Below are 1,509 nucleotides of genomic sequence, written 5' to 3'. Positions count from 1 at the left end.
ACATTGGTATTCCTAAAAATAAACGAGCAAATACCGATGGAGGATAGCAGAAAGTAAGAAAACATGATAAACAGGTAAATAGTATATGTATGAAGACTTTGAAATAAGAAAATCAACAGCTGAAAAGGAAAGGGACCTATTACCACTTTGATCCTCATGAACCCATCTTCTTAAAGATGACAGATAAATATTTAAGCTAAAGGTTATCATATAAGGTACACTATTTATACTTATTACAGTAACAATCACCTACTGTTGCACCCTTTCAATATATTCTTCTATGTATATATATGTTAACTCTTGGCCTGCACCGCGTAACAATAAAAAAGGACTGATTCGGATTACCTTACAACAGTTTTCCATTAACACTGGGAAGGATGCGATGCTGTGAGAATGTAGGGTTGAAGAAAGGACCATGGACTCCAGAAGAAGACAACAAGCTCCTCGACTACGTTCGGAACCATGGTCATGGAAAATGGCGTTCAGTGCCTGCCAAAGCGGGTAATAATACCACTTCTGTGTACCCTTTTTTTCTCAAACAATGAGTGTGCATGTTCTTGATATCGGGGAATCAAAGTTCTAATCCCAATTTTATGTGTTACATACATGTATGATTTATATGTAGGTCTTCAAAGATGTGGAAAGAGTTGCAGATTGAGGTGGATTAACTATCTCAAACCTGACATCAAACGAGGAAACTTCAGCGCCGAGGAAGACCGCACCATTATTCAACTTCATGCTCTCCTTGGAAACAAGTGACCTTTTGTTTCTTTTGGTTTTGGTTCTTTAGTATTGGAAAAATCAAATGGTTAATCATATATTTCTCATAAGCTAAACATGTTTCTGTATTGCACACACAGATGGTCAATCATAGCAGCTCACCTGCCCCAAAGAACAGACAATGAGATAAAGAACTATTGGAATACCAACATCAAGAAAAGACTCATCACAATGGGCTTAGATCCCATTTCCCACAAAACAATAAAACCCAACACGTTTGAAGCCTGCGGTGATGGCCATGACCAGTCCAAAGACACCATCAACATCTACCACATGGCTCAATGGGAAAGTGCTCGACTTGAAGCTGAAGCCAGAGGATCTATGGTGCAAGTTGGATCGGGATCCTCGCGTTCCTCTGGGCTAATTTTAAGCAAAATTCCAATCCAACCTTGTCTTTCATCACATTCAGTGTCAACCGAACCCAATACAGTGTATAACATGTATGCCCTGGTGCTTGCCCCAAATCATGATTTTCGGTCATCTGTATCCACTTTGAGCTTTCCCAGGTTTCCTGCAGTTTCTAATACTCCACAAATCACGAATAAAGAAAGTTCACTTTCATATAAGAGTGATAATAGTTTCATGGGAGCTAGTGGCCAAAGAAAAAAGGTAATGGAAAGTTGGGTATCAAACTTACAAGATGATGACATTATGGTGGCTGTGGAAGCATTTAGAACAGCAAGGTCTGACAGTATCGAAGAGCTGTTTAAAGAACCCACTTCCGTTTAG

General features: G+C 39.3%; 1 protein-coding gene across 1 annotated transcript; it reads left to right on the top strand.

The window, feature by feature from the left end:
- Positions 1–374: 374 nt before the first annotated feature.
- On the top strand, positions 375–1,509 carry LOC114174565 (transcription factor MYB106-like). Its single transcript, XM_028059400.2, has 3 exons — positions 375–501; positions 626–755; positions 861–1,509. Exons 1-3 carry the CDS (start codon positions 378–380, stop codon positions 1,507–1,509), a joined length of 903 nt encoding a protein of 300 aa, XP_027915201.2. The 5' UTR covers positions 375–377.

This window comes from Vigna unguiculata, chromosome 2, assembly GCF_037176805.1.
Source record: "Vigna unguiculata cultivar grain cowpea cultivar isolate G323 ecotype 2 chromosome 2, ASM3717680v1, whole genome shotgun sequence".
Classification (NCBI taxonomy): domain Eukaryota; kingdom Viridiplantae; phylum Streptophyta; class Magnoliopsida; order Fabales; family Fabaceae; genus Vigna; species Vigna unguiculata.
Note: the sequence above shows the minus strand (reverse complement) of the source record. Positions and strands in the feature narration are given on the sequence as shown.